Source organism: Tiliqua scincoides, chromosome 2 (genome assembly GCF_035046505.1).
Source record: "Tiliqua scincoides isolate rTilSci1 chromosome 2, rTilSci1.hap2, whole genome shotgun sequence".
Lineage (NCBI taxonomy): Eukaryota > Metazoa > Chordata > Lepidosauria > Squamata > Scincidae > Tiliqua > Tiliqua scincoides.
Genome location: NC_089822.1, coordinates 105,798,807 through 105,813,755, shown reverse-complemented (window position 1 = coordinate 105,813,755; position 14,949 = coordinate 105,798,807). Strand labels below are relative to the sequence as shown.

The 14,949-nt window shown below is 42.6% G+C and overlaps 1 protein-coding gene across 2 annotated transcripts in view; it reads right to left on the bottom strand.

Annotated features, from left to right (window-relative positions):
- Positions 1-1,849: 1,849 nt before the first annotated feature.
- ATP6V1A (ATPase H+ transporting V1 subunit A) overlaps positions 1,850-14,949 on the bottom strand; it is a 31,597-nt gene continuing 18,497 nt past the window's right edge. For both annotated transcript variants that reach the window (XM_066616193.1, XM_066616192.1), the window contains exons 6-15: positions 14,796-14,947; positions 13,555-13,717; positions 12,098-12,206; positions 10,974-11,096; positions 10,762-10,876; positions 8,987-9,050; positions 8,167-8,370; positions 7,590-7,684; positions 6,463-6,634; positions 1,850-3,949 (exon numbers count right to left, since the gene is read on the bottom strand). In XM_066616193.1, coding sequence (XP_066472290.1) covers positions 3,857-3,949; positions 6,463-6,634; positions 7,590-7,684; positions 8,167-8,370; positions 8,987-9,050; positions 10,762-10,876; positions 10,974-11,096; positions 12,098-12,206; positions 13,555-13,717; positions 14,796-14,947 — 1,290 coding nt within the window. In that variant the 3' untranslated portion in view covers positions 1,850-3,856. The remainder of the gene's footprint in view (positions 3,950-6,462; positions 6,635-7,589; positions 7,685-8,166; positions 8,371-8,986; positions 9,051-10,761; positions 10,877-10,973; positions 11,097-12,097; positions 12,207-13,554; positions 13,718-14,795; positions 14,948-14,949) is intronic.

Genomic DNA, 14,949 nt, shown 5'->3' with positions numbered 1-14,949 from the left:
TTGTGGCAGACTAAGAAGTCAGAAGCTACAATGTAGCACAGTGGCGCCACATGGGTTTGCTTCACCTGGTGCGGGAGGCCACTGCGTCACCCCCTCCTGATGGACCTCCTCCCATGTAGTGGGTGGGGCAACACTCTGAACAGTGTATGTGGTGATGCACCATCACCATGCCCCTGCTGGTTTTTTGGCTATAACTTTTGATAGAATATATCTCAACAAAGTTTGTTGCATTGCATTCTGCATGAAATTACACAGTGAATGATATACATGATGGTATTACTTAAAAATACCAACGTTTAAAATTTTTTGACCAGTAGTGGTTTCACACTCTCTCTCTCTCCCGCCGCGCCCCCATGTGCTTCACCAGTGAGGCCCACAAACGACACAACTGCTTCTACCTCATGGCCCCAAAGTAGTACACTCCCCATTAGAATAGGAATTTTTAAGCTCAAGAGTAGGATACTGTTCATTCTAATCGTCTCAGATGCAGCCTCAGTGTCACACTGTTCCCCATGCAGGTTGCACCTTCCTCATATATAGGGTATTTCTGGTGATAATCAGCAACCTGAAAGGAAATTCCTATCTGCCTGAGGTATCCATTGGTCTTCAAAGGGGCTATTGTTGCAATGCCAGGGTTTGAAGGAAGGTGAGGACTGAGCTCTAAAATGTAAAAAGCTGAAGCTATCACAGCTCTGCCAAGATCTGTACATTTAGCAGGAAAGAAGAAAAATCCAATTTTTTGGATGAGGTGCCTTAAAAGGCTTGGGAGGCAGAGCTTGGTGTGCACATTCAGATAGGTGGTAACTGCTGGCAGCAAAATTGAAAGGCATCAGGCTAAAGAGGTTCATTGTCGCCTCCCTTCCACACAGTCAAATCCACATGGCAACTGCTGTTCTCAACGTAGCCAAAATTGTTTACAATCATAGAGTTGGAAGGGACCTATAACACAGAGTCCAGTCTTTTGCCAGTCCAGGCTGTCTGCCAGTTTCAGCATCTGTGCTTGATGGCTATTCAGCCTTGTGCTTAAATACCTCCAATGATGGGGAGTTTACCAGCCTGTTCCACTGCTTCAGTTTGTACTATCAGGAAGCTCTTAATGTTTAACTGAAGTCTTCCTTGTAATTAAAACCCATTTGTTCTGGCCCTACGTTCTCATGCTTAGCTTCAGGCAGCAGAATGTCTAGTAGTAGCCCTGTCGGCATGGATTTATAACAGGTGTTTTTGGATAAGCAAATGCAATCCTAGAAATCAGTGCTTTGAACCTAAGGCATTATAAGGAATAAGAAAATAGTCTGCTTTGTTACAGAGTTATTTTTGGATCAGTAAACTTTCATTTGCTTTGGTAGATGTACTGGATTACATGATCTACAACTCTTTGCCTAACAATGTCATTTGAAACTTTACATCATTTCAGCACCACATTTGGACCATCTTCATCTCCTACCAAGTCACTACCAAGTCCACAGCCAAGTTAAAGGTATTCAAGAATTTCAAATTCCTTTCTTGACAAGATGATGCTCTGACTCACCTCCAGTCTTGTTTTCAGTCTCAACATGGGAGCTTTTTCAGCTCCTGAGGCTCACCTATTAATCAGCTAGCTTTAAAAGTAAAAATGTTTGGGGCTAAAAGTATAAACCTCCATTTCAAAGCAGTATCAGCCCCCCCCCCTCAAATTTTTTAAAGGTCACAACAAAATGGACTGGAGGCATTTTTTTTCATTGAAGAAAAGGTGATTAGAGCTCTTAAAGAAAATTAAGCCCCTAAAAGCTTCAACAGTAGCAGACTAGAAGCTCAGTGCATTAGCTGAAAAGTCAGAAACCTTTCTTGCTCAAGGAAAAAACAGGTCAAATATATTTTAAATCTGGTTTTTATTCTTAGTGATTTGAACAAGTGTGCACAACAGACATAACATACTATTCAGAAGTTTTTCCCAAATCACTTATTCCTTCTGCTTTCTGGTGGACCAAACAGTTTGCAACAACAAAGCAAACATCAGCTGCTTCAATACTGAAAACAGACACAAAACTAGGAGACAAATCTGAAACTCAGCTGGTCTGAGCTAGGTACAGCACAATAAATAGCTGTCTTTTGTAATATTTTACAACACCTTCTTACAGTAACATAGATGAGTTTCCTAGAAATGAAATGCTACAACACAGTACAGTCAATTAGAATTTCAGAAAGAGGGTTTTGCACTGATCATCCGTACAGCACTCTTTGTAAACACAGGGTAATACATCACCATCAGTTATACAGTGAAAATTTAAGATCAGTTTTAAGTTTAACTGGCATTTAAATGGAGGAAAAAAGAGCTTTGTGGTTTTTTTTTTTGAAAACACTAAATGTTTCTGTTGGACTCTAGGCCTACGCTGCTCTGGTGTCACATCAGAAACTGTTAGTGTCATCAGTCTACAACTAAAGTAACCCAACTGCAAAAGCATTAAATTCTCTTATTTGGTGGTGTAGACTGTTTTAGCCGTTACATAAACTACAAATGCAGCTTGCAATCATAACTATTCCACAATCCCGATGGACACCTGTGCTTTTGGCTACACAAAAAAAGTATTCCTAATTCTGCAAGACACTCCAGAAGGGCTTGTTAGCAGCTGCTTGCTAGGTTGTTTTGTTTTGTAGCAGTAAACACTGGTTTGCAGATGTTTCATGAAAAAGCAAAAAAACTAAAGGTTCTCTTATATTGAATTTTGTGATGAAACAAACATCAGGAACAGCATCAGGTAAGAACATAATCTTGGACACTGGAAGGTGATTAAGGAAGATGTACCTTCCTTAGTCACGGGCAAAAAAAAGTAGGACATGCAATTCCACAATTACCAGTTTTGCAAAAGGAAAGCTTTGGGCATAAGCAATAAGGATACGGAACACTCAAGAATTCCTGTCTAGCTATCCAAAAGGGCAAACATATTATAACTAACTTCTGAACAACTGAACAGTTTGTGGTTCTCAAGTTTTAATCCAATAAGCTTAAGAACTGTGCTAGAAAGTAAACATTGTTAGAGGTAGAAGAGGGATCTGGCTGCCTGGTCCACAGTTTGTCATGCACTGCATGTGGGAAAAGGAAAAAAGACAGGTGGCACATATATATGTGCCCAACTTTATATAAAGGGGGAGAAGAGAGGATAGAATTCTTCCTACAGTTAGTTGGAAGCAACCACAGCTCTGAGTGACAAGTGAAATCCCATATATATATATATTTTTAATTAGGAAACTATTTCCTCAGAGGTGAGCCCATTGGGTGCTTCTGGGCACCCAGCAATTCCAAATTCTACAGATTTTCAGCACATGTGCTGAAATAGGGCGGTAAATGCTGAAGTACTACAGCAAAAAATTTTTAAATATAACCTTGATATTTCATGATAGCAACAGCAGCTCATTATTGAAGTACAATAAATAAATCCTCTCTCTGAAGTAATAGTACTACCTCAAATGCATAGCAGTTGGGTAGAAAAATTGGTTCAACTGCCCAAATGCCATCAGTACACAGAGTGCATTTTTCTTCCCAGAAGACAGTTGTACCGTATTTACTCTCTTGGATTTGATTTTAAAAAGGAGAGCAATTCAGCTACAAAGTTAAATATGGCAGAGAAGAGATTTTCAACCTTACAGGAATTTACAAAACCTTTACATTCTCAATTTACATTCTCGGCTCAGACCCTCTCCCACACTCACACACTCACACACATGGAGCAAAGCTAAACCAAACTGAGCAGGAATGTTATAGATAAAAGTAATCTTCTGAGAAAGATCTCTCCCTCTCTCCTTTCTTCTATGAACAGGTAAGGAAAAGGACTAAGATGAGGAACACGATTGAGAAGGGCTCCCAGAGGAAGTTATGGCTCTAGTCTTCCAAACTGCGGAATGCATTCTGCATGTCTTCGAAGAGTTGGGCATAGTCTGCTTTGATCTTTGCCTCCCCATCTTTCACTGGGTCCTAAAATTTAAAGAAACCAAAGCTAAGCAGTTGTTGCAGAGAAAATATTAGTAATTTTGCAGAAGTTTCCAGAAAGAGCTCCTTCCTGGACAAGCCACCCACAGCCCCTATATAAATACAACTTTCTGGAAATGTGTTCTCCTTCCTGAGTGGGTATAAAAAAAGCTAGGTCAGTGGCTGTCAAACTTTTTTTAGCAGTGGAACCCACTCTTTATAATGACGGTCTGGACCCACCAGAGGTGATGTCATCCTATCCACACTGACCCAGGAATAAGCCACATTGATTATCATTGTTAAAAACATATACATAGTAGCCTGTTTGATCTGTCACATTTCCCCAAATGCAGTCATATGCCATGGTAGCATCAAGTTCAATACATTAAATATTGAAATGAATGGGGGGGCACCTGAAATTGGCTCGCGATCCACCTAGTGGGTCCCGACCCATCATTTGAGAAACTCTGGGCTAGGTAATAGGAAAGCATGTTTCAGCCAACACAAAGTAGACATTACTTTAAGCATAGGTTATGCTATTAAGTGCTTGTTTTTTTCTGTCTAAAACAGCATCAGATTGAGATAATGGCTTAAGCCTTTTGTCCCCACATCTCCCCCACCCTGCATGCTGGCTGACCGCAAGAAGCTCTCATTGACACTACAGGTCCAGCCTATGTATACACTGATTTTTTATACATGGATTTGACTCAACACGAATGGCCCCTGCAAATGAGAAGGAATGTGCTGATCCCTGGAGTAGGGGGAAAATGTACCCCTTTAAAATCAGTTTAAAAAACTGAACAGTCCTTTAACAACAGCCTCCTTAATGAGAGAGAGGGGGGGCAACTGGCTGACAATCCATCATTCTTTCTCTCTCCAGCAGACTCCTCCCTTCCCCCTGAAAGAAAGGTGATCCCTTTGCATTGGTGAAGGGAGGGGCTGAGTGTAAGCTCTCAGTTCTTTGTAAGCTCTTGGAGGAGGACTGATTGATGGATTGTCTTGTTAATTACTTATCTTACATCACAAAGGTCAGCAAGGCTGTTTTTAAATCAAGGGAGCAAAGAAACTTTGTTTTTTTAAACTGATTTCCTATGGTTCATTTTTTGCCATCCACATGAGTGCTTGGAACAGAACCCACATGAATAATTAGTCTCAACTTCACACAGGGAAGATCATTTAGACTGGAAATGTGATGGGACAAAGACCCTCCCCAAGAGTCCAGATACATACTGGGCCCCTGTTCCCATGCACCTTAGACAGAAGAAATCAGTACTGTATGCAACTGCATAGCAAGTGCTTCAAACAGGTATCAAAAGCTGTGTAGACTGCAACTACATTGCCAATGAATAACACATGTTTATCCTCTACACAATGTACTGAAATTAATTAGCATAGTAGGGCAACAATGCTGACCTAATTTTTGATAAAACTGAAAGTTCCACTGTGTTGGAGGATGTTTGGCCTACTGAGATCGCTACTGTGAAACTAAAAATGCCTTGTTTCTATGGAATCCTTAGTTTCCCCATATATTTAGTTATGGCAATGGGAGTATGAGTTACCTAAAGATTACATTAAATCCTCTAATTTGAAAGATCATGTCAAATTATCACATAAAATAGTTGAATGGGGAAAAAATTGTTTGTGGCTAACTTTGTAGGCAAAAGCTATTATACAAATGAATTTCTCTAATTACACATCAGAGTCCACTTGTATCATGTGAATCTGGCCTATAGCAGCGGCTACCAAGGTGGTGTCCATGAGTTCTCTGTTGCTCTTGAACTACTTTCCTGTCACCTTTCAGAGCAGCTGCCTCTTTCTCCCCTCTCTGCTGTTCTCTATTTCAGCTCCACTCTCTTTGCTGCTGCTACAACAACTGAAACCTCTCGCATTTCTTCTGCTTCAGCTTCTTACACAGGCCTCAGCAAAAAGGGTTCCTGTATCTCAACTAGTGATAGGTGTCTTGAGGAAGCAAACCCAACAAAGATTGGAAGTGGGGTAAAGTGCACCATGCCTGACATTCTGAGTGGGACAAAAAAGGCCCCGATTTAATGGGTGTAGAGTGCTGAAAGGAAAAAAAGTCCTGCAGCATCAGACAAGAAGTCCATCAAGTCCAGCATTCTGTCAAAGACAACCAGGTGCCTCTGAGAAGCCCACAAACAGGGTAAGGTGGCAACAGCCCTACTCTGCTGCTGTTCTTGCCAGCAACTGGCAATCAGAGGTATGTTGGTTCTGAGCAGGAACAGTTTAAAATCATTTCTGCCTGACCCTCGATCATCCCCCCCCCCCGCAACTGCCATTTTGTGGCAGTGACTGCCATAACCTCTGGCCTTACAACTCCTGGTTTTCTCTTGAAATTGAACACAAACATTTTTTTTTGCACAGCCAACTTTTATGACATTTCCTAGCACAGCACAAACTACTCAGCATTCCAATAGTTAATACTTTATTCTGCATAAGATTACCAGGTAAAGAAGTGGGCAGACATCTAGATATTGCTAAGCTAATCCAGTAGGACATACCTTAAATTTCATTGACGTGAGTCGGTAAAGAATCTCAGTCATGTTCTCTCTGATGATGGACCAAGTAATCTTATTGTCACTCTGTGCAGTGGTCTCTACTGCCCGACGTGCCATATCATAAAATGCAATCATGTTGGACAGCATCCCCACTGTCTTATAGAATGGGCAGAACCTGATGGAAACAGCACAAAAGCCACCATGAACTGGACAGAGTCCCAAGGCACAAGGAGCTGTGAAACACCACAACCACCCATGGCAGATGTGCTAGTGCAGGGGTGTCAAACATAAGGCCTGCATGCTGGATGCAGCTCATGGAAGCTCTTTATCTAGCCCATGTGATAGTTGGCCTCTCTCAGTACCACTGGCAGCTGTTGAACTGCAAAGTGATACACTAGCGGAAGTGACACTTCTGAAAGGGTCGTGCTGGGAGAGCCCAATTATCATGTGAGCTGCCCTTTCAGCAGTGCTGCTTCTGCTAAGGCATTACATTGCCGTGTACCTCTGAGCTACAAAGTGACATGGTGGCAAAAATGGTGCTGCTTGAAAAGGGAGACCCACTTGATAATTGGACTGATCCAACTTCCTAGCATTGTTTAGAATGGGCTAGAATTGAACCAAGGTGCCCATTTTGTTACAGGAAGTTATTTTTAATCAGTCAATCCTAACTTAAGCCATTTCTGCCCAACATTGCATATACGCAACAGAAATCAAATGTGTACACCTGTGGGCTGGGCAGAAATGGGTTAGTCTACCAAGAATTTCCAAATAAATTAGGACCTGAAACTGGGAATAAGCCAGAACTGGTAATCAAACAAATGTTCTACAATGCCACAAGGTATGTTCCAATACTTGTTGCAATAGTTTATTTTAACTAAATTATCAAAATTACAAATTGCCTTTCACCAAGTTAGTTTTTTAGCACTGGTAGATATGACAAGTTGTCTCAGCACTGCGCTAGATCAGGAATAATTCCAATTTTTGAGAAGTCTCCCCTGCCACTTCCCCCCAGTCAACAGAAAAGAGAGGTCGCAGGGAAAGAGAAGGTTGCATCACATTGAAACAGTTTTCCAAACAGGCAGTGCACATACTGTTTCCCCGGGGAGGAAGACCAAATGCCTGCTGCATACCTGTCATATGGGGTGTAGCCATTTTGTTGCAGGAAGTCATCTTTAATCAGTTTGGCAACTTCCAGTGTAATTTTGTCTGTTTCTGCCAAGGAAGCCTAAAGTGTAAGAGATCAATTAGCATGCTGGTCTCCTCCTCCTCCTCCACCACTCAAGATAACAGGCTCATTTGATTCTCTGGCCCAAACATGCCATTTCTAGTCACTTAAGCAACTATAGAACTGCCGGCCTGCCACATTTCTCAGTTACCATCCATTCTGATAACGACTGAAACTACTCTTTCCAAATTTCACACCTCTTTTATTCATTGTAAATCCTTAATTGTTCCCCCCCAACTCTGTTGTCACAGTTTAAAGGAGACCTTTTGAAAGGGACTGTATTCTTTATAAGTTCTACACAGCACCTATCACTTAAAGTGCTAAGCATGTTTTGGTGATAAGCATGTTTTGGTGATATTAGTATCCTCCTACCAATTCCAACAAGCTGAGGCACCAGCTCTTCTTCCAGAGACCCATTCCAAGCAAGGATAACCCAGAGAAGTGTCCTCTACAGAAAAGTACCCCATTCATCCTCCACTCACCTTCCCCACCAGCTGTACAATCTCTGCAAGATCCTCCTCTTCCTGCAAAATCTCCTTTGCTTTAGTCCGTAGCGGGACAAATTCTGTGAAGTGCTTGTCGTAGTACTCATCCAGAGCGCGAGTGTACTTGCTGTAGCTGATCAGCCAGTTCACAGATGGGAAGTGCTTACGTTGGGCAAGCTTCTTATCTAAGCCCCAGAATACCTGCTCCCCCCCAAAAAGACACTTTAGAACAGAGCCATGATTGCACATAACAAATATAAATGGCTTCTGAATTAGTGAGTATAATTTCAGCACAAGACCCCAGAACAGCAGCAGTGGCATGCTTGGACTCCAAAGAAGACAGGCAGCTCTTATGTGTCAATTTCACAACATCCTGTGTGGTTAAGGCGGAAGAGGGAAACTTGGCTAAGGCCAGCCAGTAAGCTTCATGACTGAGGAGGGATACAAGATGTTATTGTAAGGCAGCAGATCTTTAACTTTCCCCTTCTATTCTTGAGGGGACATAAAACTTCTTAACCACAACCTACAAACTGCTACTGTAGGCATATACGCAAAGGTATACACAGTGCCTGATACAGGAAGGGAAGCTGCTACATACAGATTTTCCTTTCTTCAAGATCTCTCTGCTTTTTAGATTGGGAGTTGCAGATGGTGCGTCTCTTCCATACGCATTTGATTCCCAGCCAATTTTATAATAATGACTATTACAATATAGGTTTATGTTGTGACCTTCAGGCAGATTAGATACGCTAGCCTGAGGGGAAAAAATGATTGAATGCTTTCTGGGAGCCCTAGGAAAAACAGAAGTTCAGCTTACCTGAACGATGCCCAAAGTAGCAGAAGTAACTGGGTCAGAGAAGTCTCCACCAGGAGGAGATACACTAAACAGAAATTGGGGTGGGGTGAGAGGGAGACAGAGGAATCATCAGAATCACACATACCAAAGCTAAATAGCAATAGCAATCATAACTGAGGAACTTGGTAGTTAAGACATTTGCAGCCATTACTCTCTTCTTCTGAAAAAACAAATCAGTCAATAGGATCCAAAAAAAAGACTGATTCCCAAGCTTTATTCTTGATAAAATATTACGAATGATCATAGTCTATATCAGGGGTGCCCAAACCACGGCCCTGGGACCACTTGCGGCCCTCAAGGCCTCTCAATGCGGCCCTCAGGGAGCCCCTAGTCTCCAATGAGCCTCTGGGCTCTGGAAATTTGTTGGAGCCTGCACTGGCCTGATGCATCTGCTCTCAGCGTGAGGGCGACTGTTTGACCTCTCGCGTGAGCTGTGGGCTGAGGGCTTCCTCCACTGCTTGCTGTTTTACTCTGTGATGCAGTAGCAGCAGCAAAGGAAAGGCCAGTCTTGCTTTGTGCAAGGCCTTTTACAGGCCTTGAGCTATTTCAAGAACTTCAATCATTCATATAAGTTCATCTTTAATATAGTCATTTATGTAAACTTATGTAAATTTATTCAAATTTTAAATGTAAGTTAATTTTTTTTCCCTGCTCCCGACACAGTGCCAGAGAGATGTGGCCCTCTTGCCAAAAACTTTGGACACCCCTGGTCTATATCAACTGGATGTTACAGAAATACTTGAGCCATCTTTTTAACATTCAAAGTCACCTTCCTGATCCCAGTCAGGGTGTTCTTTCCAATATGCATACTAATTACTCATGTCTATGCAAACTAAAGCTCAGGCAATCAAGTGAGGATTTGTACGGGTGAATCAGGATTAATAATTAGGAACAACAACATCTCAAACAACCCTATTCAGTGGAAATAGTTCACAATTCTGTAAGAGTCATCAAGTGACAAGATGTCTGATGTGAACCACCCCTTGATCTCTTCTTCCTCAGTATGAAGGTCAATTAAAATCAGTCTTTGCTGTCAGGAGCCTCTGTTCTTCCTCTCTCTCTTTACTTTGTGGCTCCTCTGTACCCCAGAAAAGGAGTTCATTGAGAAGTCCTGGGTTACATACCACAATGTTTCCCATCTAGGGAATGCCCAAGTTATTCTATAAGGTCCATAGCAGGCTCTCCAGACCCTATCCTGCAGATCAGATCTGGCGCCCTGCTTTTTCACTTCCCCACATGAAAGGTGCTTACTGCTCTGCTGGGGAATCATCCTTCGCAGCTACCGATCTCCCCCAAATTGAGCTCTGACAAACCGCTTCTGGATTCCGTCACCCCAGTAGCCACAGCCACTCAGATTCTGACCAGGTACGGCGGGCTGGAGCTCTGTTTGGGAGAGATCAGTGGCGGAGAAGGATGGCTCTCTAGCGGAAAGGTAAGCTCCGATTGCCAGGACACCTTTCCTGTTGTGCAACGGTCTCCAGTTTGGAGACCACTGGTCTACAACAAACTTCTCTATATTGTAGCTTTCAGCACCTCCTGCATCTGTCAATACTGGCAAACTGGTGTGGTTCCCAGCAACTAGCTCCTTTGCATATGGAGTCCATAGCACAGGAATTTTCCTTCAGGAATAAAAGAACATTGCAAGTAATGTTCTTGTAAAGTAAAGTAATGCAAGTCACCAAGAGCAATGAAAGCCAACTAGAAAAAAGGATAAAGAATCTGGTCATAATACTTACGCTCCAACAATGCTAACGCTCCCTTCCCTCTCTGGATTCCCCAAACACTTCACTCTACCAGCCCGTTCATAGAAAGAGGCCAGACGGGCGCCAAGATAAGCTGGATAACCACTATCTGTAAACAGCAAAGACAAGCCAAGTTAGCTCCACCAGGTGCCTCAAAGCTTCTGGACAGGCCTTTCAACATGAACACTGGAAGGCAAAAGACTCACCAGCAGGCATCTCAGCAAGACGCCCTGAAATTTCTCGAAGGGCCTCTGCCCATCGGGATGTGGAGTCAGCCATCATACTGACATGGTAGCCCATGTCACGGAAATACTCAGACAAGGTAATCCCTATAATAAAAGAGAAAGCCAGCAATTTCAGGATAAAAGTCACTGACAGCCGAAGTCCTTGCCGATTAGAACTTACTGAAAAATGCCACCATTGGCTCCTGCGCTACTGGACACCAGCCAGTCTCGCACTTAGATCAATATGATGGCGAACCAAACCCAGAAATTCCTGGATGAGATCAATTACCTGGATCCTTTTAAATTTGGTTTCAGGTTTGGTATTGGTACTGAAACAACTTGGCTGCCCTGGATGATGAACCATGTTACAAAAGACAGGAGGAAAGTATCCTCATTGGAACTCTCAGTGGCTCTTGATATATTGGCCATGACATCATTTGGATGATCTCTTTAGGATAGGGATCAGGGCTACAGTGGCTCCCATCCTTCCACATAGCACCAATATTACCCCAGTTGCACTAGCTACCAATACGCTTCTGTGCTCAGCTCAAGGTGCTGGTTATTACCTTTAAAGCCTTATATGACTTGGGCACAAACTACCACTTTCCTGATATGAGCTTGCCTGGTCTCCAAAGTTGTATGGAGAGATACTTGTGTGCATGCAGCACCGCCTCCCAAGGTGTGATGAGTGTGCACACGTGAAATAGCATTCTCCATGGCAGTGTCAAGGCTGTGAAACTCCCTGTCCTAGGAGTTTATCCTTTTACCACATGCACCTTGCCAGTTTGCGACTGAACAACTCTCCATAAGCCAGAAGGAGAAATTAAGAGGAAAAGATAGGCAGTCTACCACAACTCATAACATTGTAGGAAACACCTAAAGCTTTACAAAGGCACCACCACAACCAATGGTAGGCAGTCTACCACAGTCACTTCTACGCTACATTAATGACAACTGTTAAGCAATGAGGTGCAGCCTTTGGTGATGTACATCACATCCAGAACTCACAAGGATTCATCTTTTTGAACTGAGAAAGGTAGGTAATGGCAGCACCTCTAATGGAGAAGACAAACTGTCACTTGCCTTATACAGTCTTCATCTCTTACCAGTGTAGATAGATGCTTCCCTGGCAGCAACAGGCATGTTGGAAGTGTTTGCTACGAGAGAAGTTCTCTTCATAATGCTTTCTACCTTGCCATCAACTTCCATTGTGAGCTAGAAAGATAAGAGAAATAAGGACTGAAGTTTAATGACAGCACGCATACTACTAAACCTATAAGCACATGTTCTAGAAAAAATGGTCCTCAGCATTCTTTGAAATTCAATTACTATACAAGTCATATATGGATTGTTTCTAAATTTTGATCCCATTCTCAGACTTGTAATACACTCGCTGTGCTCACTTGTTTTCAAAAATTCAAATATAATGGTTGCCCCCAAAGTGCTGTGCTCAACAAGACACCAATCTAGTAACACATTCCATACAAGATATCTTAAATTGGAAGTGGCCACCATTTCAGGTGTTGGACAGCAGTAATGAAATATCCTCAACAATCAGTGAACATATTCACAAGAGCCAATAGCTGCCATCTCAACTCAGCCTGAGAACTGTCATTCAAACACCCCCAAGATTCACACTGCTCACCGCATAGTACAGTAGCTCATAGCAAAGAATGCAGAGACGCAGAAGGAACACATGTGGAGAGCCCTCAAACAAGAGTTTTTACCTTTCAGCTCACAAGTGTTTTTACAACAGAAATTTTAGACCTCTGCTTCCTAAATCCTTTTTATTAAAGACCTCTTTTATATACTCATTGCTATATTTTAAACATGCACAGAGGTAGGACTATGTTTACAAGCCTCTGAAAGGCAATTTCTGAAGTCCATGTTCACATTAAATCGTTGGTAGCAACTATATAGACATGCCAAGGTGTTGGAAGCAAATGTTTACTTAATTAAAACCGAGGCAAGACTGTCCTTATGATCTAGAAAATCACTTAGACATTCTTACAGAGAGCGCAGCAAGTGAGAAGCAATACACAGATCAGCCTGACAGTTATTTGGGGACAGTCATCCACCTGCTGCTCTGTTACTATTACAGTTACATTATGCATAGTTCTGCTTCTCCTTTTTGAAGATACAAGGCCTTGCTACAAGTCCCTGCTAGTTTCTTGAAGATACAAAAGCCTGGCTCTTTGTGACCCTATGAAGGGTAATCATGGCCCTGGTTCTCCTGCTACCTCTAGAAGGCTAGAAGAGGAGGGAGAGCTAGAATGCTTCCACATAGGGAAACTTTGCCTCAACTTTGCCTCTCATCCAATACCACCTTTGCTGCTCAGAAAGAGCATATGTTTCTCGTGAACGATCTAGAACTAACTGGCTGCTTCTTGCAAAGAAGCCTGGATAAGGTGGACGTTCTATGTTCTTAAGAAAAGGAGCATACTCAGAATCTTTAATAGGGAAGATCAAGAGCTACCAACTGAGACTCAAATAATCTATTCTAACCAATTAGGACCTCCTCCTGAGGAGTTTTGTTTGAATAAGACACCCACCCAATACTAACCTCTGGGAAGTCTCTGAGCACTTCAGACATTTCATTTCCTCTTTCTCCGCAGCCTACATAGATGATAACATCACTGTTGGAATATTTGGATAGAGACTGTGAAATCACAGTCTTTCCACAGCCAAAAGCACCAGGGATAGCTGTTGTGCCTCCTTGAACACACCTATGCAAAGACAATAAGATGGATTCATATCTAACCAGAAGACGAATAATTGTTGACGGGGAAGTGATCCTCTTCTATCTCAGGAGGTAGAACTATGGAAAGTAGTGCTTTTCTGCCTCCAATATACTATCAATAAGGGCATTTGTCAACTGAAAAACCTCAACCATGAAACAAAATATTAGCTTGGCAGAAGAATGAAACAGAACAAACAAGAGACCTGCAACAAAATGTTGCAAGTTCCCAGGTTTACTACTGGTTTAATTCAAATAATTTCTCTGCACCCAGTGTTGTTTTGTTTTTTCCAACCAACACAACAATGTAGAAACCACTACTTTGTCTCGGGTTGGCTCATTGTTACTGTATAGATTGAGCAATACTGAATTAGGACAGAAGAGCATCTGTGGGAAGCCTTGGCAGTGCCTAGGATGCCAAATTCCTAGGGCTCTCCTCAAATCATCCTCTTCATGATCCCTGCTGCAAGCTCGTCTCCTTCCAGTGAGTCAAGGAGTCCCTATTTTATTGAGTTGATTCAACATTCACTTCAACATTTTTCTCAGTCAGGAAACAACCTAGAGAGGTTAGGGATGGCCTGCTTGGAGTCTACTGGAGTGCCCTTCTCCTTTGAACAGAAAGGAAAGAGTTGAAGAAGGCCCTTGGCTATTTCCTTGCCCACCTGGAGAGAAGGTCAAAATGGTAGGAGACAGTAGAGAGAAGAAAATAAAGCCAGAACTCTGTCTAAGAACTGATACTGTAGGAGGGAGAAAATAGCACTAACTTTTACTAGGAGTTTTACAATCCACTTGCAGAAGTAAGGATGAATGGACCTCATCCACAATAAGTGGGGGAGCATGGGAGCATGTGGATCTGCAAGCTGTTGGGAGTCAGACATTTTAGATCTAGCACCTCTGCCACTCTGTATCTGCAGGTGCCTGCCATTCATGCTCTGTACCTTTGCTAGTACCACCCACAAAATGTTGCACTCTGGACCCTGAGGAGTAAGTGTCCTGCTAGCAAGTGGGTCCAGCCCAGACTCAGTACCACAGGCAGCAAGAAGCTTACATTCATAGCCGATACTTACGGAAAGAGTGCATCGAGGACTCTCTGGCCAGTTAAGAGAGGATGGTTGGCAGGCAATTTTTCTGTGACAGGGCGCACTTGCCGTACAGGCCAAACCTGGACCATAGAAAATTTCTCTTTCACACCCTCAAATTCCAGCTCCAGCACAACATCCT